Source organism: Carcharodon carcharias, chromosome 4 (assembly GCF_017639515.1).
Source record: "Carcharodon carcharias isolate sCarCar2 chromosome 4, sCarCar2.pri, whole genome shotgun sequence".
NCBI lineage: Eukaryota > Metazoa > Chordata > Chondrichthyes > Lamniformes > Lamnidae > Carcharodon > Carcharodon carcharias.
In genome coordinates this window covers 51,179,609-51,202,952 of record NC_054470.1, presented here as the reverse complement: position 1 = coordinate 51,202,952, position 23,344 = coordinate 51,179,609, and the positions used below count along the sequence as shown (strand labels likewise).

Below are 23,344 nucleotides of genomic sequence, written 5' to 3'. Positions count from 1 at the left end.
GTCGACCATTGGCCTTCCAGCCCAGAACTTAATTCTGGCGCAGCTGGGAAGGCAGCGTGGTTCTGTTACACCACCAGCCTGCTTAATTACATGCCCTTCCCGCCTCCAAGCTCGCCACCAGTGACAGCACAAGATTCTGGCCAACATTTCAGGACAACAACCTTTCATTGAAAATGGGAAAAGTTACAAATATATTCGGATTTAAGCAAGTGAAAGGGGATGTGGAGGGCAGGTGTGGAATGCAAGAGATTAAATGACAAATGAGTGGTGGTGCAGGGCCAAAAGGCATGAATGACAAGATGAGAGCAGGATGAAGAATCAAAATGACAGTCAACAGAGCCAAACTGATACTGGCAGAACCAAACAGAGCCAAACAGGGCTAAGCGGTCACCCTATCTGCATTTGGTCTCCCCTGAGTACAGCTGACCGCATTGTGAGCAGTGAACAGTATACTAAATTGAAAGAAATTCACATAAATCACTGTTTCACCTGGAAGGAGTGTTTGGGTCCTTAGCGAGGAGAGGGGAGTCAAAAGAAATGTGTTGCATTTCCTGCATTTGCATGGAAAGATGCCATGTGTGTTTGGGGGTGTGATTGAGGAGTCGACTAAGACGTCATAGAGAGAACAGTCCTTTCAGAATGCTAAAGGGGGAGAGGAAGGTGTGCTTGGTGGTGGCATTGCACTGGAAGTGGCAGAAATGGCAGAGGGTGATCCATTGAATACTGAAGCTAGTGAGGACAAGAGGAATCCTATAATGGTTCTTGGGGGGAGGGAAAAGAGGGAGAGCAGAAGTGCAGGAAATGGGACGCACATGGTCAAAGGCCCTGTCAACCATGGTGGACTGAATCCTTGGTTGAGGAAAAAGGAAGGCCTATTAGAAGTGCTGAAATGGAAGGTTGCATCATCTAAACAGATGTGGTAGAGATAGAGAAATTGGGAGAATAGAATGGAGTCCTTACAGGAAGCAAGGTGTGAGGAAGTGTGGTTGAGGTAGCTGCAGGAGTCAGTGGGTTTATAGTGAATTTTCAGAGATAGCCTACCCCTTAAGTGGAGACAGAGAAGTCAAGAAAGGGAGGGTGAGTTGGGATAAGTGTCAGATATGGCTCAGTTGGGAGCACTCTGAGTCACACGGTTCTGGGTTCAAGTTTCACTCCAGGGCTTGAGGACAAAAATCAGGATTGACACTAGTGCAGTACTGAGGGAGGACTGCACTGCTGGAGGTGTCATCTTTTGGATGAGACTTTAAACCAAGGCTCCATGTGCCTGCTCAGGTGGATGTAAAAGATCCCATGGCACTATTTTGAAGAATAGCAGAAGACTCAACCCTGGTGTCCTGGTCAATTTTTATCCCTCAATCAACATCATGGATTATCTGATCATTATCATATTGCTGTTTATGGAAGTTTGCTGAGAGCAAATTGGTGCTGTGTTTCCTACAAAGTGACTATTCTTAGAAGTACTTAATTGGCTGTAAAGCACTTTGAGACATCTGGTGGTTGTGAAAGGTGCTATATAAATACAAACTTTTTTAATGGACCATGTGAAGATGAGAGAAGGGCGTAAATTGAAAGTAAAGTTGATGAAATTTAACAGTTCAGGGCTAGAGGAAACTGCATAGATAAAGCCATCAATGCACTGGAAAAGAGATGAGCGAGGGAGGCAAGTAGAGAAATTGGGAGGGCCAATGTTATGCTGGCAGTTAGCAATGAAAAGATCAAGAGAGGGTAAGAGCATTAGCTTCAAGTTCCTTTCCAAGTCTCATAATGCCCCGAGTTGGAAATACATTGTTGTTCCTTCTTTTGTCAATTATGTCAAATCCCCATATCAACTGTGGAGATACATTCACCACACGGATTCCAGACATTCAAGAAAAAGAATCATCACCACCTTCATTTGGGCAACTAGAGATGTACAGTAAATGCTGGACTTGCTAGTGATGCCATATCCCAAGGGGAAAGAAGGCTGTACATTCAAATGATTTAAAGATCCAGGGGGAAGTATGGTCACTGGACTCTTACAATTCCAAAGCCAGCAACAATTCTTGATATCAGACATTGGATTCTATTATGTTTGTCTTTAGTATGCAAGGACTGTGTTTGCTGTTCGTGAGCAAGACATTTCCTTAGCTTCAATAGTAAAGCCAGGTCATGATCAAGGTAGTGGGTAGGCATCTAATTTAAGCTTTTGACAGAATCCTCTTTGGAACCTTTATGGATTAGGTTTGAATACTCTTCAGCCTGAATCAGCTAACAGAGCAATACATTGAACTTTACCTGGACTGAATTGGTGGAAGTGCTGATGTGGAATATTGAGCCATTTGAAGTCTTCCTACCTTACTCAGATCTCACATCTCAAAATGGACACAAATGTTTTATAACATTTATTGGTTTGGATAAGGAAATTTCTCACAAGGCCAGTATTTATGCCCATCCCAATGCTTTTTAGAAAGTGGTGGTGAACCACCCCTTCTTGAACTGCTGTAATCCATGTGGTCCAGGTACACCCATAGTGCTGTTCAGGAGGTAATTCAAGGATTTTGACTCAATGATGCCAATGGATTGGCAATATATCTCCAAATAAGGATGGTATGACTTGGAGGGGAACTTGGAGGTGATGGCATTTCCATTTGTCTGCTGCACTTTTCCTTCCAGGCGAGAGGTCACAGGTTTGAGATGTATTGAAGAAACATTGCCACAATTCTACAGTGTACCTTGTAGATATTATACAACATCTATGACATGCTGGTGGTGGCAGGGGTGAATATTTGAGGTGGCAGATGGGCTGTTGGTCAAATGGCTGCTTTGCCCTGGATGGTGTTGAGCTTCTTCAGAGTTGTTGCAGCTGCATCTATCCAAGTATGTGGAGAATGTTCCATTACACTCCTGACTTGTGTCTTGTAGGTGGTTGGGAGACTTTGGGGAGTCAGGTGCTGAGTCACTTGCCACAGGACACTCAGCCTCTGACCCGTTCTAATAGCTACTACATATATATGGCTTGTTCAGTTTATTTCCTGGTCAATAGTGACCCACAGAATATTGATGAGGGATTTGCCAATTGTAATGCCATTGAGCTTCAGGGGTGGTTAGGCTCTTGCGTATTGGAGATAGTCATTATCTCTTAAGTGGCACACAAGTAGCAGGCAATAATTGAATGTTGTCCAGGTCTTGCTGTTTGCAGGTACGAACTGTTTCATTATCTGTGGAGTTGTGAATGGAACTGAACACTGTGCAATTATCAGCAAATGGCCTCTCATCTGACCTTTTGATGGAGGGAAAGTCATTGAGGTAGTAGCTGAAGACAGTCAGTTAATGCTGCCCCAAGGGATTCTTATTGTGAAGCCCTGAAATCATTGGCCACCAACAATTATCTTCACAAGAAACAAGCCCAGCCAGTGGAGTTCTCCCCTGATCCCCATTTACTTCAGGTTTACTAGATGTCTTGATGCCAGACTTGGTCAAATGCTACCTGCTGTCAAAGGCAGCCACTCCCTCATCAACTCTTAAATTCAATTTTAAAAACGTATTCGTTCATGGGATCTGCGCATCGCTGCCTAAGCCAGCATTTATTGCCCATCCCTAATTGCTGCTGAGGTGGTGGCGAATTGCTTTCTTGAAGTGCTGCAGTCTGTGTTGTAGAAATACCCATAGTGCTGTTAGGAAGGAAATTCCAGGATTTTGACCCAGTAACAGTGAAGAAACAATTATATATTTTCAAGTCAGGATGATGTGTGACTTGGAGGAGAACCTACAAGTGCTGCTCTTGTTCTTCTAAGTGGTGGAGGTTGTGGGTTTGGAAGGTACTGCTGAAGAAGCCTTGGCGAGTTGCTGCAGTGCATCTTATAGATGATCAATACTGCTGTCACTGTGCATTGGTGGTGGCGGGAGTAGATGTTTAAGGTGGTGAATGAGATGCCAATTAGGTGGGCTGCTGTGTCCTGGATGCTATTGAGCTTCTCGATTGTTGTTGGAGTTGCACTCACCCAGTTAAGTTGAGAATATTGTTATGATGTGGCAGATGATGTGTGTCGGGCAGACCAAATCCACAAGGGAAACTTGGCCACACTATCACAACGGTTTTTCAATTTGTATTTATTATGAGGTGTGTGCTGAATTCAGGAGTAATGAGTCCACCAAGACCTTTAGAGATTTCTATATTTCTTAGTTCTGATGAAGTATCATTCAGACTCGAAACCTCAACTGTATTATCTCTATCTCTGCCTTTTAACCTATTTCGATCCCTTCCACCCACCCCACCCGGGCTATCTGTACCTTTATCATTACATTCCTTAGATAATATCACCAGCTTCAACACCTCTTTGTCCTTTTGTCTATGACATCTTTTAGTTATCTCCACCAATCACTGGCCCTCTATCCAGCTCTACCTGTCCCACCCTCCCTTAAACCAGCTTATATTTCACCTCTTTTCTCTTTTTCCTTAGTTCTGTTGAAGTCATATAGATTCGAAACGTTAACTGTGTTCCTCTCCACAGATACTGTCAGACATGCTGAGTTTTACCAGGTATTTTTGTTTTTGTTTTGGATTTCCAGCATCCGCAGTTTTTTGCTTTTACCTTAGTTTTGCTCATCTGGCTCGTTGTAAACAGACCAACATCCCTTTTAAATCCAAACAATCCCTTCACTTAACTAAAAATGCAAATTCCCATCACACCTTACATGCTAAGATAGCATCCATGTTTACTCATTAGCATTTCAAGTACATTTCTACACCTAGCTTCTTTTGATAATTTCAAGCTTGCAGTGTACCTGACTCAAAGTAATTAAATCACAGACAGAATCATACACCCACCCATAAACCTACTTGACAATAAACCAGAACAATATTATGAAAATTATACTTTTGTAACAATATTCCATCACAATTCTGAATTGTGCCTTGCAGATGATGGTCAGGTTTTAGGGATTCAGGTGAGTTAACCTCTACAGAATTCCCAGCCTCTGACCTGCTCTTGTAGCCATAATATTTACATGGCAGGCCTGATTCAGTTTCTGGCCCTGGATGCCACCACTCGATGGATTACCCCTCCAATCACCAGGGCCTGGTTGCGTGGTGCCAGCATGGCAACAAATTTTTTTACCTTCCCTTCGTGGGTGCCTCAAAATGGAGGTGCACTCTTACTTTCCATGCAGTCTCAGCAGTAGCCACCTCTCTGGATGGTGTTATTGAGGTTGCAGCCCAAGAGTGGGCTGGGCTGGGCTGGCAACAAGGGGAGCCAGCTTGCCATCCTTAATTGAACTGCAGCCCGATGGCAGCCTTTTAACTGCCACCACCTCCAAGATTGTTGCCCTGGTCCTGTTGACTGCTCGCAAGGGATTGGGACCTGCACATCGTCCCAATGTCAAGTCACACTGTGCTCTGGGGAAATCCTGGCTGAAATCTCAATCTTTCTCCTCAGCCAAGGTAGCTCCTTTTAAAATTGTTGAGGAGATAGTAGGCAGCTACTGAAGATGCTAATATCACTTTCTACCAGCCATGATTAGCATCTGGAAAGGCTGTGAAGGAAAAAGGCCTAATGCAATTCATGATTTGTTTAGTTTTTGCCAATGTTCTGCTATTTTATAAGAGATAGATGAAGAAGAAAAGACTGAAAATAAATGTTGTCAATTCAGATGTGATCAACTTTCCCCATTGTAGATAAGCTGCACCGACATGGAATCCCAAACAGCAACATAGATCATACAGGACAAAAAAGTGTTTAATAGAGGTAGGACAGGGGGTCACAGGACAATAAAGAAAATTAGACCTGGAATTCTTTCCTTTGATTATCTGGGTTTATGAAATTAAAAAACATTGCATTGTATGTACAAAACATGCTTCCAAAGTGTGGATACACATTATATGACATTAATACCTTTGATAAGACAGAAGCCTGATATTTTCAAATCCAGTTCAGAATGAACTAAGAGCAATGAATTTGGAAAAAAGGTTGACGCTGAAATTGTATTGCAAAGTTAATACAAAAATACTGTAATAATAGTGATTCTTAAATAACTGACAAATTAAAAAATGTAAAGAAATGATACATGAAATTCTGTGGATTTGTTATTTTTATTGGCAAGTTTAAAATACAGATTTATCTGACATATTGATAGATCAAAACTTTCACAAGCAATTACAATTATGAGGAAACACAAGGAAATCAATTACAAATTAAAATTATAACCACAAATTGAATTAAAATTATTTAAAAATCCCAATAATGAACCATCACCCCTCATGCAATCAAGCTACATTTAATTTTAGCATCTCTGGGGTTTCTTCCTAAATAACTGCCAAAAGAAGCTTGTATTTTATGAAAGAGGCTCTTTGAGTTCAAGTGGAAAGTCATCTGCTCTGTCATTTTTTGCTTGCAATAAGTTAGTTCAGCATCTGGAGAACTGAGGGAGTGGAATCAACACATTTTAAATCTTAAGTACAAGCATCAATAAACAACTTAAGACCAAAGTGTTTTCTTTAATTAAACATATTCTATAGATAAATATGTTTAATAAAACATGATATTTCATCATCCTCCACAAAGTAGAACTTCACAAAGCTATTCAGATGACAGAATGTTGTTTAATTGCCATCCATTTCCACATATTTCAAATCAACTTGGTACACAGAACTCTAATCTGTGCATTTTTTTTACACAAGGTCTAAAAGTAATTCACAAATCACAAAATACAGTTTTACAATTCTTTCATGAGATGACCTTTAACTAACCTTGACCTCAATTGTGGCAATATAAATAACATTTCAGGATTCCCCATGAAGTATCCTAACCTTGCTAAATTCTTAATTAGTGCTTAAATAAACACAGACAAAAAACTTCACTCTTTACAACTGAATTAGATTTTATTTGCCTTGGGCAATCAGATACACCAAAGACATTGTGCAAAGAAAGCAAGAATTAAGTACACTTAAGGAAAAGCTTATTACCAGCACTGGTTGCAAAACAATATTTTCAAAACAAATTGAACTAAAAAGGGATGTGCATAATGATACAAATTTTCCACTTGAATTATATTTGTCAGAATTTAAAGCTGTGGAGACATTGACCTTTAGGAACACAAAAAAAGCTATGACATGTTTTAATGTATATATAAACTGATACAATTCAAAAGCCTTTTTATTCAATTTGACAAGCATAAAGCAAATATATGGTGATGCAAACAGATGTATACTTAGGAAATTATTTTACTGCAGTCATGCCTACATAAAACTAAACTAAAGATTATACTGTTCTACTAACAGATTTACTTTTTTAGATAAAGGACAAGCTGGGAAGGGTAAAGGAGGAGGGGGAGGAATTATGGATAGTTGTGCAACAAAACAGTTGATAAAGTTACTGAAAGCATGAAGCAATTCACATTTTTTTTTCATTAAATCATTCATCTTCACTTCCACTGATATCAGATTGGTCCTGGGAAGGAAAGAAAATTAACAATTTACTGAAATTTGACAAAGCATTTTTGCAAGAGATTATGACACACAAATCTGGGGGCAAGACCTCGGTTGCAGCTTCATATCAGTTGTGGCAGCTTGATGTTGACACATTTGGCAAAACTTGCAATGTTTTTTCTAAATAAGATGAATCCTCATTAAATATCACATGCAGAACAACTGCTGTTGTTAGCTTCCATATCCTTTAAAGCAGTTTAGCTGGCATTACAGTTTTCATATTTAAAGCTAAATTATGTATAAAATATATGCAACATTTGAATTTTCCTGAATTGCAGCAGTCTGCTATATATATATATAGTACCACAGGCACAGACATTTAATGCACATATAGCTGATCTGGCAAAATGTACATTTCAGGAAACATTTGCATTCCACATAATCTTTGCTGGACTTTGAATCATTCCTGCTGATGTCAAGTCACAGCCAAAGTTAAAAATTGAAAGAGATGGGATGTCATGATTCATTTCATGTTTCATTTGAGAAAATCAAATTACTGAATACATAAATCCCAGGTATTGGAACTTCAGAACTAGAAGGAAAATAAGCTATTTTAAAAATGAACCATTTTGCAGAAAGATGACGTTTAGTTGTATGTAAAGGAAACTGGAGCATAAATAAGTCTATTTCCATATGTTTTATTACTGTGCAAGTTGCAATTAATGTGTTTAATATTTGATTCAGAGATCCAAGATGATGCCTTCCTCCAATTGAAAATTATAAGGAAAGGGATTAAGAACTGTGAACAGTATTTACAACCTGTAATGACATAAAATGTGATTTTGACGTAATATCTACAAACTATCCTTACAATAAGATTCCACAAAGACTCTGTCCTAGGTTTCCACTTAGCATGTGGACCTGCTATAAAGATGTGCTTGGACCCATTAGTTTTCTGGTATTGAGGGTAGGAGTTGGACCCTGGTGTAAATTAATGCAGTGTGATAGACAGCATCCTTGATGCTTCTTTAAACAAATAAAAATGTTTATTCAAATTTACGAGAATGGGACTGATGGTTCGAATCTTTTGGTCATTCACATTTTAAACAGTTCTTCTACCACCTATTGCAATCCTGGATGTCAGGACGAAATACGCGCCTTGTGTTGAGCACTGGAATGGCAGAAATTATGAGTGCTATTTGCATTTAATTACATCTGGCAATATCAGGATGGTTGTAATTTATGCTGCTCTGCCCATCACTCCCAGCCAAAACAAAGAGATGGAGCAGAATCTGACATGCATTGTTCTGAGCTTGACATCAGCAGAAAATCTAAGCCTGTTCTGTATATTTAAAACAGCTGGCTCTGGTACAACACTAATCCAGAGGGAATGAAAGGTGCAATATTGAGTTTAACAAACCTTTGAATCACATGAATGTGAATGAGTTGCGATGAAGATGCAAAGAGGCTCCAAGAAGATTTAGATTGACTAAATGAATGGGCAAGAACATGGCTAATGGAAAATAATATGGAAAAATGTGATGTTATCCACTTAACCAGGAAAACAAAAGTGCAGAGTATTTCTTTAATCGGGAGAGATTGGGAAAGGGCCCTGGGTGTTCTTAATCATTAGTCACTGAAAGCTAACATGCAGGTGCAACAAACAATTTGGAAGGCAAATGATATGTTAGTCATATTGCAAGGGGTTTGAATATAGGAGTAAGGAAGGCTTGCTGCAGTTCCATAGGGCCTTGGTGAAACCACACCTGGAGTAGTGTTTGCAGTTTTGGTCTCTTTATCTAAGGAACGATAAACTGGCTATAGAGAGGGTGCAATGAAAGTTTACCAGACTAACTCCTGGGATGGCAGGATTGATCTATGAGGAAAGAGTAGGGAGACTGGGCCTGTATTCTCTAGAGTTTAGAAGAATGAGAGGCAATCTCATTGAATTGTACAAAATTCTTAAAGGGCTTGAAGTGGTAGGTACAGGAAGGATGTTTCCCCTGGTTGGGGGAATCTGGAACCAGTGAACACAGTCTCAGAATAGGAGGTAGGCCATTTAGGACTGAGATGAGGAGGAATTTCTTCAGTCAGAACATGGTGAATTTTTGGAATTCTTTACCCCAGGAGTCTGTGGGGGCTCAGTCATTGAGTATTTTCAAATCAGAAGCCAATAGATTTCTAGCTACCAATGACATCCAGAGATACAGGGCTAGCATGGGAAGATGAAATTCAAATAGACGATCAGCCTTAATCTCCTAAATGGTGGAGCAGGCTCGAGGTGCCGAATGGCCTATTCCTGCTCCTATGTTCTTACATGCATTGTGTGAAACCAGGGTCAGCTGAATGATAATAAATATTACAACTTGGTAGCAGAATCTAAATTATTAGCATTTCTAACGTGAACAGAAATCCTATTCTTAATTTATTTACAGTCTAAAACAAGTCAGAATTTCAATGCTATTTCAGCTATTGTCCACTAACTAAATTGTTAGCAAACATATCAGAGCCCCGAACAGAAGTGTTTCTTGTATTGCAAGGAGCACTAAATGTTTAATGAGCCAAACAATGGGTACATAAATATTAAAGCGTACATGAACAAGAAGAAATGCATAGGCAATGGACTCCAAGCTCAGGTGCATTTTTCTCTTATTGGGATGTGAGGATCGATGGCAAGGCCAGCGTTTATTGCTCTTCCCTAATTATCCTCAGGAAGGTGGTGTTGATCCACCTTCTTGACCTGCTGCAGTTGTGGTGTACATGTGGTTTTAGGGAGAGAGCTCTGCGATTTTAACCAGTGAGTATGAGGAAATGGTGATATGGTTCCAAGTCAGGACGGAGGGGAATTTTGCAGGTGGTGGTGTTCCCATCTGTCGGTTGCCCTTGTTCTTCTAGTTAGTATAGTTCACAGGTTTAGAAAGTGGAGCTTTGGCGAGTTGCTGCACGGCATCTTGTAGATGGTGCGCACTGCTGCCACTGTGAACTGGTGGTGGATGGGCACCAATCCAGGTGATTCCTTTGTCCTGAATGGTGTTGAGCTTCTTGAGGATTGTTGGAGTTTTACTCATCCAAGCAAGTGGAGAGTATTCCATCAGACTCTTGACTTGTGCCTTGCAGATAGTGGAAAGGCTTTGGAGAGTCAAGAGGTGAGTTACTCTCTGCAGGATTTCCAACCTCTGACCTGCTCTTTAGCCACAGTACTTATATGGCGGGTCTAGTTAAGCTTCTGGTCAATGGTAATCTCCAGGATGTTTATGGTGGGGGATTCAGCAATGGTAATGCCATTGACTGTCAAGGGAAGATGATTATACTTTCTCTTGTTGAAGATGGTGGTGCCTGGCACTTGTGTGATCCAAAAGTTACTTGTCACTTATCAGCCCAAGTCTGAATGTTGTCCAGATCTTGTTGTATGCGGGATGGACTGCTTTATTATCTGATGAATTGCAAATGGTACTAAGCACTCTGCAATCATCAGCAAACCTCCTCATTTCTGACCTTATGTTAGAGGGAAGATCACTGAGGAAGCAGCTGAAGATGGTTGAGCCCAAGATGGAGATGACTGGCCTCCAACAACCACAATCATCTTTAATTGTGCTAGAAGTGACTCCAGAAGTGGAAATCAGGAATAAAAATCTAAATCTTGCTAGTGCTCTTTGGTGCCACACTCAGTCAAATGATGCCTTGATGCCAGGATAGTTATCCTCAACTCACCTCTGGAATTCAGCTCTTTGTTCCATGTTTGGACTGAGGCTGGAGTTGAATGGCTCAGGCGGAGCCCAAACCGAGCATCAGTGAGCATGTTATTGCTGACTAACTGCTGCTTTAAAAAAAAAATTCATGGGATGAGAGCATCGCTGACAAGGCCAGCATTTGTTGTCTATCCCTAATTGCCTTTGAACTATGTGGTTTGCCATGCCATTGCTGAGGGCAGTTAAGAATCAACCACATTGCTGTGGGTTTGGAGCTACATGTAGGCCAGGTCATGTAAGGATAGCACATTTCCTTCCCTAAAGGACGTTTGTGAACCAGATAGGTTTTTATAACAATCGACAATGGTTTCATGGTCTGAGATTAGCTTTTCAATTCTAGATTATAACTTGAATTCAAATTCCACCAGCTGCTGTGGCGGGATTTGAACCCTTATCTTCAGAACATTAGCCTGGTTTTCTGGATTACAAGTCCAGTGACATTGCCACTAAGCCACCATCTCCCCCTTGATAGCACTGTCAATAACACCTTACCTGAAACTATATTCAGGATGCAAGACTCAACAATGGATGAACTTGTAGGAGCATCTTAATTTAAAACTTTATATATATATATATATATATATATATATATACTTGTAAACAGATATCATGGCAGAGGGGAAGGGGAGCTAACAGTTCTTTCCCTTCATGAGTCACATGAATAGGGCATAGTAGAAACTCAGAGCAAAAAAAAAAATGGAGGAACAGCCATAAAATCAAATTCTTGATGAACTAACACCATAGATATGTAGAACATTCAGGGAAATTATTTCTGCTACACCATGTAAATGATCTAAAAAGCTACAAAAAGAAACTGCTCTAATTTGAATTCAAAGGCTCATAATGGTTTAAAGTAATGTAGCCAGGCTACACATAAAAATTACCTTTGCAAACTAAAGATTTTTGTATTCCAAACTGTCTTTCATGCAACTCTACAATAGTAAGTTACCTTAATTAAAAACTTACATTGTCATCTTGGTCATCATCGCTGTCATCGTCACTAATGACAGGCTTGATTTTAGTACGACTTAGTCGTTTCTTGCTTTTTCCTTTCTCACGGCTTTTGTCACTGTCCTTTCGACCAAGCTTTATTTTAACTTTGACTGATTTTGCTGCAGGTTATACAGAAAAAAATGTTTTTGAAAGCCTATTTATTGAACAGGTAAACATTATTACAAACATCTACAAAGAACTGCAGATTGGTAGGTGTGTGCTACAAGACTGTAACACATTCACAACTTCTGTAACAATATTTAATCTGTATGCTGTGCAAGCCAATTTTTTTTCAAACCAGTTATCAATCATAACTGCATTATTTTGCCTTATAGTTCTGTGCCGGATAACAAGGATAGAAGGTGCTTTACAAGCTTGGAGCACTATCCAATGCTACCATCTGATTTCTAACATAATCTAGACCAAAAACTAAAATATAATATAATTTCAATTAAATCTCCCCTTCTGCCTATATCGATTGAAGGGAATCTAAATTGCCAACCAGCAAATCAAAAACATATTGATGGCATTTCCATTGAAATGAGAGAAATAAGATCAGGTTATAATAGAATAAAAAGTAATTGGAGCCTGTTCAAAATGATGTCAAAAAACATATGAATTGGGTGAGGTAACTGAAATGGCCAAGATGGAATCTTCTTACAGGGGCGGCACCTCAAGCAATGTTTCCTTGTTTAACAACATTTATATTGTTATAAAGTCAATGTTTCATATCAAAAAATGATTATTTATTGGGCTGAAATATTGAACAGCAGCATATTTTAAAAATGGCTTAAACAGTAGCTAAGATGGCCAAACATATGCATAACTGTAGCCTACAAATTCCAAAGCCATTAAAACAGAGTCAGCCTGTCTAGAGATAGCCCATCCGAGACTATCACTTAGAGGAGTGTGAATGAACCATCTTCCAACCCATTCGCAAAACATCCAGACAACCTGTATATTCAACTGGATGTGGACCAAACCATCAAACACAATCACTTTGGACAATGGACCCTGACTAAGAAGGGAACTCCGCCAGCCATGGACCTGGAATCAACTTGCTATGACCATACCTGGGTAATTCAGTTTGTGAAGGGACCTCATGAGATGTGCTTTAAGGAACTGTTTTTTCTCCAAGCCAGTCATAAGAACAGATGCAAAAAGAAAATGACCCAGCAGGGGCACTCTTTCCCTCTCTCCCCAACCATATTGCAACATGAGCCCTGCCTGTTGTTCGACAAGTCATACTCTACAGACAGCGTCCAAGACATCAACCCAGCAGCTGCTGACTCCAGGAGACCAATTAGAAATCATGCGTCAACATCTTTAAATCTTCCCGTCGCAGGATTCGGAAAGCCCATTGAGCCCAGTATTAAACCATCCAAGTCAATCTACTAGATCCATATCCAAATAATTTTCTTCTGGACTCTTTGACCCACTTTGTAATTTGTGTGTGTACTTGTGAATTCTTGAATGCATGTGTGAGAGGGGGTTGGGGTGTTTTTATTATTTTTATTTAGATTGGGTGGTAAGTACAAAAATGTTATCCTCTTTTTTATAAACTTACAAGGAAACCCGTCAGTGTGTCCCCTTTATAGTCACAGCACTTAAACACTCACTGAATTGGAAAGAGCATTCTTTTAAAAAACCTGTTATGGTCAAACGAGGGGTGGAAAGGGGGGATCCATTCTGCCACTTCTCACCTGACCATAACACTACCTATATGTGTAAAATTAAACATAATTCAATTTTTCAAGATAAGTACTACTTCTTTTACCTCACATTTTCCACTTTTTTTGTACTGAAATTGGTTCTTCTACATTGATCTATATTGAAAAACATTTACAAATGTTGATCAAGAACTTGTGCACCTCAACATGTCGAACTGGAACCAAATTGGGATGCAGGGTTTATTCTATTAGCCTCAAACCAGGCTGGTCAAGGGCACTGCTTTGAAGTTAGCCAATGAAATACAGCTGACCAAGAGCTGTAAAAAAAAATGAAACAATGTTGCAAACATCTCATTTCAAAATAATGATGTTACATTAGCCAGTTAACCTTGGCTTCAACATTGTGGCGTGATACAAAGTATCTGTAAAGTATTTAAAACTAGCTGTGATCTGCAAAACATTTGCAGCCAAATTAGTATCTTTATTGCAACAGTACCTTAAATACAGGTTTTCTAGTTATTCTTTCAAAGACTTTAATAGCATCAAATCTTCTCACTCTGGAAATAGCTATGTAAAGCTTATCCATGTAATCCAATATAAAGCTTATCCAATATAAATACAAATTTTGTCGAGAGTCTGAGTTGAAGACAGGTTTATACCTGATGGGCTCAATATTGTTTGAAACAATATTTCAAATAGTTGTTTGGTACTACAGAACTTGAGTATTGCTGAAGAGATATGTCATAGCTTTTCATCTTGCACTCAACAGGACAGTTCGCAAGAATACCAATATGAACAACAATTTATATTGACTGTGAAAAGAGTGCTGATTGGTTGGCAAGTGGACTCTGATTGGTAGAGGTGTTGCCATGGATGGTTAACTGCCAAGCATTGTTTGAAATTTAAACCAGGCAGCTTGACATATAGAATAAATTGTTGTTTTCCCTTTATACTGGTACTCTTGTGAAGTGTCCTGATTAGTACAAGGTGAAAAGCTTCGACTTGTCTCTTTTTTCAGCAATAAACATCATTTCCTTGAAAACTGCCATTTTTAATTTCAGCATCTAGCATTGAAGAAAACAGTTTCCTAACTACCAATCTTGTTCCATGATAACTGCCTTGTTTAGGATTCAAGTAATGGAGCAAGATTTTAACTGCTTCTTCCTTGAGACTAAGTTTGTGTGGTGGCATGCCCATTGGCACCAAGCTATGTAGAAACTCCAACGGTACAGTCTGTTATCTTCTTCACCTATAGAATTAGCTTTAGCTCACCTCTCAGCTTTCTTCAGCTTTTTCATTCAAATTTCGTGAATCTTCATTTTCAGCACAAAGAAAAGCTTTTGAATAACAAGTTGTATCAAATGATTGTCTCTGTCAATTTGTACAGTTAATGTATACCAACCTTAACCCAACTCCCCACCTTTCAATGCCATTCCACCCCTCCCATGCCATTCCCATTCCTCATGGAAATAATCTCACCAGCTAGAATGACTTGGTTGTTCAGCTCCCCTTACTCCTGCTGTTTTTGTTCTCTACCAATCCCCACCGCTGCCACCACCAACCTTCTGCAGCTGCACATGTAACACATTCCTCCGTGCGCCTCTTGTGCCTCCAGGTGCACCAGGTTCCGCGCACCAAATTAACCCACCAACAAACTGACCAATCGACAGGCAAAAAAAAGACAGGCAAAATCTGACTATCATGACAATAAATACTAACATCAGAATAGTAGCATTGCAAGACTGTTTCTCTGACCCTTTTCCTTGACCTTGTTATCTCCAGTTACTCAAACTAGGTCCTGCTCAATATTTCCCAAGCTGCGCAGCTACCCAAAACCCACTGCGGAGGCTGCGTCCCTTTAAATTATCAAAAATTTAAATGGGCTGCACACTTAAACAAATAGTCTGTGTACTTCAAAACAAAATGGAGGGATTGTTGGTCCTGCCCATTGTCTGTCAGTTGGCTGCCCAATAATTGTACTAGTTCTGTGGTTAAAACCCTGTGAGATGAAACTCTTCAGGTAACTTTTTCTCCCCTCGTTCATGTGAATCACTTGAATGAAATACCATGTTGTCACATCAGCAGAATTCTACCCAAAATTGATGGCTTTGAATGAATTCTAACTAACAAAATAGCATATCAACAAAGGATGACTGAGGCAGCAAATGTATAGATTAACATTTATAGAATTTGGCAATTCATCAGACCGTTCTTTCCATTGAAAAGGTCAACTGTTGAAATTATATCAGTGCGGTTGAAGCCAGGATGTCTTTCAGTTGTATGGTGAATTTAATCTCTGCTATTTGCTTTCACTTTGTAATGGTTAATTGTTCATCTCCTGTTTCAGATATCATGTAATCTGTTTATACCTTCAAGGTCTAAACCTTCATGATGTTATATCCTCAACAAGAAATAAAATATTCACACACCATTGTTTTATTTTTGGATTGAATGAACGCTTCTAAACCTTATTTAACCTATATAATTTATGTTAGTTTGTTCTTCTATCCAAGAACTTTGTTTTGTGCAATACGTTTTCCGTAGTTGCAGCTTTTGGATCCAAAAATCAGATATTTAAATATGAAGTGCTGTGAAGAGTGAAAGGATTTTTTTAAACCCAAGATTTTCACATTGTAATTGCATTGTAACTTCATTAGAAAAACAATTTTCATTAGCGTGATGCAGCCGAAGAGTCACTCCTCAGAAGCTGATACCATGTTGCCTTTACTTTGGCTGGGTTTTATGTATGCAAATTCCCACCACACCCAGGCAAACTTAAAATGCAACGTGATGGGTCAGCAATTCCACATCATCATGCCGGTCTCAAATATTACACAAGGCAATTGGGCACGTAAATTGGAAGCCCGCCATTTTTGAATAATCGATTAACAAGCTGTTGAACTTGTTAAAAAACCAATTGTGTGGAGCTTTTTGTTGCCAATTGCATTTTTCAAGCCTTGAACAGGAAAAAAAATTGAGTGCGCTTTATGGTAACGAAGCAGTACAAGTGCGGAAGAAAGGCCTACCAACTGGACCATGACCACATGTGGCAGCTGATTCTGGTGACGAAGGTAGCAACATCTGCATGTTTTCTCAATTCATTTTTGAGTTGTCAAGAAAAAATAGGGAGGCTTTCAGAGAGCAAAGGACCTTTAAACTTTTAGCCATGACCAACTTCCTTTTCACGGCATTAATCCTCTGCTACATGACGTCCCAGCCTACAGCCCTGATTGGCCATCCAGCTGAAAGGAGGTCACAGACACTTGAGTGGATGAGTTGAGATGGCAGCAAGCAGAGTACTGAGTTTTCGTTCCACCACCCTCACCCCACTAAAAAAAAGCAAAATCCAGCTCTATTTCTGGGGATTAATTGGTTTTGAGCTCAGTGCGGTGCCTGCACACACATTTTAACAGGGATCACAGTTTAGTTATGAGAAACAGAAACTGTAAATAATTTTTGCTTCTCCCATTTTGGGAACATAGAGACCAATTTTTAATGGCCTACAGACAACATCAGTTTTAAAAAAAAATTTGTTCACAGGATGTGGGTGTTGCTGGCTAGGCCAGCATTTATTGCCATCGCTCATTGCCCTTGAGAACTTGCTGAGTCAATTTCTTGAGCCACTGTAGTCCGTGTGGTGTAGGAACACCCACAGTGCTGTTAGGACGGGAGTACCAAGATTTTAATCACTGACAATGAATGAATTGAGATATAGTTCCAAGTTAAGATGGTGTGTGGCTTGGAGGGAGCGCTTGCAGGTGGTGGCGTTCCCTTGCAACCTCTGCCCTTGTCTTTCTAGGTGCAAGAGGTCATGGGTTTGGAAGGAGCCATGGTGAGTTGCTGCAGTTCATCTTGCAGATGGTACACACTGCTGCCACTGTGCATTGGTGGTGGAGGGAGTGAATATTTAAGGTGGTGGATGGGGTAGAGTGACCAATCCTCCCTAATTTTACGGGACTGTCTCAGGTTATTTGATGCCAGGACGGTGTTTACCCATCATCACTTCAGAGACTGCACCTGACTCATCACTCCCTAGTTTCCAGAGTTCCTTGATTTGCATGCATGCGAACTGTACTCTCCTCACGGTGGCCTGCTGCTGCAGTCTGGACAGCACTCCCTTCTCTCACAGTGTGGACAACCATCCCTCCCAGGTTCGCCAAACAAAGTGTCCTTTATATCCCCCCCCTATGGGAGTTGGTCACCCTTTAAGGAGGTGTCAATCAAGTGGGCTGCTCTGTCTGGATGGTGCTGAGTTTCTTGAAGATTTTTTGAGTTAACTCATCCAGGTCTGACGCTCATGTGATATTCCCGTGACGTTATGAAAACAATGGTTTATTTTCTGAACGAACAGCATGGCATATGGACAATTTACCCTGACCAAAGATGGAGTCCGGGGATCAGGTGACTCCGTGATTTCTGCACAGACAGGAGCTAACTTATGTTTCTGGAAAGTCATCAAAATGTAAATGTCCGTGGGTGGAGGACCCTCCCTTAAAAAGACATTCAACTGTGAGACCACTTTTGGAACTTCCAGCTCCTACTGTCTGGGTATTTACAGATGCTCAAATAAAATAGTCTCCCAGATGCTGCAAACTAGAAACCTAACAAAGATATGAATAAACCAGTTTATCCCAAGCAGGTGCGAACGGCCATCTTCATCCCTCATTGTGTGGCAATGGCTTCTAACATTTAAAAAAATCCTTTCATGGGATATGGGTGTCGCTAACTAGGCCAACACTTATTGTCCATCCCTAATTGTCCTTGAGAAGGTGATGGTGAGCCATTTGTGTGGAAGATTGAGTAATTGATTTTGCAGTCACATGATCAAAACTGACTACAGATAACCTATTATTCCAAGGCCCGGCCAGCAGCAGGTCAGTCTGAACAAACATGCAGTGAGGGAGGGGCTATTTTGTCCCCACCAGCGAGAACATCTCGGCCACAACATTGTAAGAAAACCCAGAGACAGAGACATTCAGCCTCCACTTATCTTCAAAGAACTAAGAGAAGGAATCCATCAGGCATGCAACGTCTTCATCTTAAAGGACTCATTTAAACCAAGTGAGTGGTTTCTTGTTATTCTGTTAATAATCTAAGTGTATGTGTCATCCTTAGAACTCTTTTTTTGTGTGCCTGTGTTGGTATTTGAGGGAGTGAGCGTTTTCATTGTGTCTACATTCTGGGTTTTGCGTAAATAAACTTTTATTCCTGCTTTTTGATTTAAACTCACAAGAAAGCCTGTTTGCACCTATCCTATAAGTCACAAACCTCAAAGGGTTTAAAACATCCCCTCTGAAATACTGCGAACAACTGAGAGGTGGGAAAAAAAGGGGAAAAGTTTCCCACCACCTCGCCCCATCCATAACACAGGCAAGCGGAAAGTGCTCCATCACACTCCTGACTTGTGTCTTGTAGAAGGTGGACAGGCTTCAGGGAGTCAAGAGGTGTCACCACAGAATTCCCAGTCTCTAACCTGCTCTTGTAGCTAGTGTTGATATGGCTGGTTGAGTTCTGTCCCTGGTCAATGGAAGCCCCCAGAGTGTTGATAATGGGAGATTCAATGATGGTAACGCCATTGAATGAATTGAGATCAGCCAACAGCATAGATCACCACCATTCACACTAGATAATTAGTTAATAGGACAAACTACACTTAAAATGTATAAAGATAACATTTCAAACTCACACTCAGATCCTGACTCCTCATCATCATCATCGTCGTCATTACTTTCCTCCTCACTTTCTTCTTCTTTAGCAATTTTCTGCCTTGCACTTTTGAATACAGATTGAAGAACGATGGAATCTTCATAAATCTGTAACAAATCAATGTTTAAACAAAAGGAACAACATTTATTTACATATCAAATTGAGAAACAAAATGATTTCCCCTGTGCCTTTTCTCATTTTAGTGGGCCAATATTTGGTCACAATTCATTGTGAAGGATACTAATTCAAATATGTTCTTCAAATACTGTGCAATGTTACATTATGATATACAAGTATAATAACAGTGAAAGCTTCAAGAAACAAATTTTCCCAACTTTCCGGCGAATTCAATTAGTAATTATAAGCCTCTGATTAGTGGGTAACTATAAGGTGAATATACAACTATATAGGCCAACAGAAGCATTACCATAGAGACCTTGTCTGAATCACTCACTTTTCCAAACGTCTTAGAATTAAAAATCTCCTTTGATGATAAAGCAAAGTATAAGGGCTTGGGCAACATAAATCTTCAGTAATATCATTAGAGACAAAAAAACTGATTTTGATAGCACAGAGCTGAGAACTGGGACATAGCAGAGTTTAGGTAATTCTAAGTTAGAAACATATGTACTTATATAATACCATTATTTCCATAGTTTAATTTAAACTCAAAATGTGATTTGTAAACGTTTCCCCTCCTTAAACAGTATTGGCCATATATCAGAAAGGGTGAATATTCTAAAGAGGAATGCTATAATCAGATAATAGATATCTTAGAATCTCTAAAGAGATTAACAAGTTTGTACGGTACAAGAGCTAGGAACAAGACAAAAAAGACTTGTAAGTTCTGACTCTAGCAAGAACTGAAAAGAATAAATAAATAATGAGATCATCTGTTTTCAGGGTGGCTGAGGAATTGGTGCTGGAAAGAACATTGGGAGAACTACCTTCCTCTTCAAGCAGCACCGTGTGATCTTTTACATCTGCGAGAGGGGGCACAGAGTGTAAAGCACCTTGTCTAACATTTGAAGCAAGATGGCACCTCCAACAGTACAACTCTCCCTCAGTGCTGCATGGAATGCCAGCCTGATGATTATGGCCTCGAATTGTTGCTATGGGCAAAATTGGGAAATACACTGTACATGGGCAGGCTCTGCCAAGGTGGAGTTACAGCCAAATTTCCATTCAAACCTTTTTATACAAGCCCGAATATAAAATCTCCTATGACTCAGCACAATCGAGCAGGGTTATCAATCAGAACCAGCTCAAGAATATTCAGCTAAACCAAGTTAAAATGAAAATGTGTTCATACATTTACTGAAAAACTAGTCCAATTGGCGGTTTCAATTGATGGTTGGTTACAGATCTTATGTGCCAAGGGCAGATCAACTGAATGACTGCAAATTCAAAGTAACTGTAACATCCGAATGAGAAGCAGGCCTGATTGAGGCTTCAATTGACTATTGGTCACTGCAGCTGTAGGTCATTAACAATGGATTAAAGTAAGCACAGGCGTAATGTGATAATACATATCACAAATGGGCAAAACCAGAAGAAGCTTACCATGCTTGTCTGGGAGTGTAGTCAGATTGTGGGTGGGGATTGATAAGGTGAATTGATTAAAGAATCACCTAAAGGATTGCAGAAACTCCAGTGCAAGTGTTATAGTACTAATATCAAAGTTAATGAAGTGCAGTCTCTCCTTTTGTACTAGAAGTATGTCAAGGGAAATCAGCTGTGCTGATCTTTTGCTATTGTCTACTTGATTCCTGTAGCAAATCTAATTCGCAGTTTATAGCTCAAGTCACAAGGTCTAATAGTGTTTATCTCTCTGCTATCTTAAAATAATACGAACATGAAAGTGTGTCAATTCAGTAAGCAGATTACAGTAACAAACATTTCTTTGACTTGTACAATCTGATATTATATGTATCATCATACTTGAGTTTGCTTACAGGAGTAAGCCTTGGTCTCAAGCAGAGAAACATCGATAAAAATATATTTTATGATAATATAATGGTAAACATACAAAGTGAATGGGAGCTGCAACACTACATTCTGAAGTAATAACATTGGCAATTATTGGTATTGTCAATCTCAAATGCTTAAATCTAGAAACATACATTTCTACAGGCCTCAGTTAGAGTTACTTACTCATATAGAAGAAAAAAAATATAAACTTCATTATCTGTTACACTGTTGTAATTCTTGTCAATTTATAACAGGTTTTGAATACATTTTATGGGTCAGTCTCCATCAACTAGTCCTTTTCCTGCCAGCAGTTCAGATCACAGGATCAGCATATTTACACTTTACAGTACAACTTATTGACACAAAAGGTTCAGTAAATTCTAATATTAATTGAGTGAAACACTAACCTGTGATCCTTCCAGGTTAAATGTCTGAGCATTATGACATAACAACATTACATCCTTTTCTAGATCCCCCAGGCTCCGATACTTATGGTTGCGAATACGGTCCTATACAAATTTAACAGAATTGATATATTATTAGAATCAAAGAATCCCATAACACCTCAGGAGGAGATCATTTGGCCCATTGAGTCCATGTCACCGCTGCAAGGATAATCCAGCTTGACCCACTCTCCCACCCTTTGCCCACAGCCCTGCAAATTCTTCCTTCCAAAGTACTTACCTAATTTCCTCTTGGAAGCCATGATTGGCTTCATCACACTTTCAGGCACAGCATTACATATCATAACCATTTGCTGAGTAAAAAAATTCTTTCCTCATGTCACCCACCTTAAATTGGTGGCTTCGGATTCTGGACCCCTCTGCCAACGAGAAAGGTTTCTTTTATCTACTCTGTCTAGACCCCTCATTATTTGAAAACCTCCATCAAATCTCCTCTCAACCTTCTCTGCTCTAAGGAGAACAGCACCAGCTTCTCCAATCTATCCATGTAGCTCATCCTTGGAACCCATCTGTGCCCTCTCTAAGGCCTTTACATCCATTCCATAGTGTGGTACCTAGAATGGTTAAAAGCCTTGTGTGTGGTGCACATTCTCTATTTGTGAGGGGCTAAGACCTCACACTGTATTTTATATACCTATCTGTGACTCCAGAGCAAAATAAGCCCCTTTGTAGATTTGTGAAAATAAGTCCCTCTGCAGTTATCTCTGAGGAGCCACTAACCTGGGGACTGCATAGCCCAACTTCAAAGACAGCTATACAAAGGCCATTTGCATTTGATAACCCAGGATTACCAGCAGGAAACTGAGGGTCTGCTAAGACAAAGGCTCTTCCAACCTTCCTTTCAACTCATAATAGTTAGGATGTTTAGCAGAGACCCAGCTGAATTCCAGACAATGGATACACATATTTTGTTAAAGGCCTGATGGAAAGGTGGGGGGTCATGTGACATAGACCTCTGGCCTGTTGAACAGGTAATATTGCCTTGCTGGGCTGAAAAGCTCATTTTGCTGCTTTAACATCTGACTAGCAAGCCATACTGAAGGAGCTCTGGTCCAGGTTGGACACCTGGTCCCATCTATCCTGCTTCTGCTAGAGATTCTGTACCATTGTTTACAAAACTGATTCATCTTTGAGTTCCTATTTCATCATGTGAAGTCAACACCACCAGAAAAGTGCATTATATCACATCAGTTTTTAGCCAGCCGACCTCCATGAAGGAATACTGCAAAGGGTTTTGATTCTAGACTCTGAAACCCACGTGAAACAATATTTATTTTCTCTGTGGTCTCTGTACTGTTAATCCTCCTTTTCTCTATCCCTCTCTTCATTGTCTGACTGTGAAGGCTCCTCCCATATTTTGAGTGTATGAAACTAAACTAACCCTTGAGT

The 23,344-nt window shown here is 39.8% G+C and overlaps 1 protein-coding gene across 6 annotated transcripts in view; it reads right to left on the bottom strand.

Moving 5' to 3' along the window:
- Positions 1-6,053: 6,053 nt before the first annotated feature.
- Positions 6,054-23,344, bottom strand: part of smarca2 (SWI/SNF related, matrix associated, actin dependent regulator of chromatin, subfamily a, member 2) — a 149,789-nt gene continuing 132,498 nt past the window's right edge. For 5 of the 6 annotated variants that reach the window (XM_041185755.1, XM_041185759.1, XM_041185758.1 and 2 more), the window contains exons 32-35: positions 21,899-22,000; positions 19,501-19,627; positions 12,118-12,263; positions 6,054-7,424 (exon numbers count right to left, since the gene is read on the bottom strand). In XM_041185755.1, the coding sequence (XP_041041689.1) occupies positions 7,389-7,424; positions 12,118-12,263; positions 19,501-19,627; positions 21,899-22,000 (411 nt within the window). In that variant the 3' untranslated portion in view covers positions 6,054-7,388. Of the gene's footprint in view, positions 7,425-12,117; positions 12,264-13,997; positions 14,132-19,500; positions 19,628-21,898; positions 22,001-23,344 lie in introns of those variants that run through there. The other variant, XM_041185760.1, reaches the window with a different exon arrangement.